The sequence below is a fragment of the Galeopterus variegatus genome, unplaced genomic scaffold (genome assembly GCF_000696425.1).
Source record: "Galeopterus variegatus unplaced genomic scaffold, G_variegatus-3.0.2 Scaffold3802, whole genome shotgun sequence".
In the NCBI taxonomy this organism is placed as follows: Eukaryota; Metazoa; Chordata; class Mammalia; order Dermoptera; family Cynocephalidae; genus Galeopterus; species Galeopterus variegatus.
Window position 1 is genome coordinate 129,138 of NW_007729913.1, and position 899 is coordinate 130,036.

The 899-nt window shown below is 36.2% G+C and overlaps 1 protein-coding gene across 1 annotated transcript in view; it reads right to left on the minus strand.

Moving 5' to 3' along the window:
* Nucleotides 1-899, minus strand: part of LOC103601593 (cysteine-rich venom protein-like) — a 61,552-nt gene that overhangs the window by 13,794 nt on the left and 46,859 nt on the right. The window contains exon 2 of the mRNA XM_008586023.1: nucleotides 175-300. Within this exon, the coding sequence (XP_008584245.1) occupies nucleotides 175-300 (126 nt within the window). The remainder of the gene's footprint in view (nucleotides 1-174; nucleotides 301-899) is intronic.

Here is an 899-nt window from a genome sequence, read left to right on the forward strand (position 1 = left end):
ATACATATAGGCTACCTATATTTTGCTTGCTACTTTTCAATATAAATATGTACATTTTTTAATCCTACTTTCATTCCCCACAGCTTTCTTCTTTTTTGCCTTTAAAGATTAATAAAGAAGTGCTATATGCTATAAGGATTAGGAGATGACAGGACATTTACAGAGACTCCCCACATATTCAGGGGGTTTTGTGAAGACAGTTTCAATTTGCTTTTCTGCGCTGTGTTCATGGCTCCTACCTGTTGCATGGAGTGATGAAGAATAGAGATCAGACACAGCAGCGAATGGAGTAGATACATCCTTAAAAGAGGAAAAAACTGTTTTATTAAACTTCTTTTAGGCTGCACATCTTCAAGAGTGACTAAATTGTCACCCCTCGGGAACAAGCAGTGACAGTAGTCCTTCTCAAAGCAGCGCATCAATCACTCAAGTTAACCACACAAAGCCCTTCACCACCAACTCACCTCATTATTCTTCTCCAGAGAGAAGTCTAGGCTGACTCACCACTATTACTTTAATATCAGTCTAGTATTTACTTCTACTTAGAAACAGCAAAATTAATCATCCCTCAACTTATAACTGTTTTTCTAGCATAAGATTCACATGATGCTGTTAAACTATTATCTCAGTTTCACCAAGTATATAGTGCACTGTTTCCCAAAACATGATCTATAGAGAACCTACATCAGATACATCCAGGATGCTTGTTAAAATGCAAATTCCCAGATTCCACATAAGCTGAATCTCTGAAGGTTAGCCATCAAAGATCTGAATTTTAAGCAAATTCCTCATGTAATCCTTATATATACTGTCTATGCATTTGAGATTTATATAGCTTCATTCTTTTTTTCTTTTTTCTGTCATCCACCAATTATTTACAGTGTTTTCCAGAAGCTCTC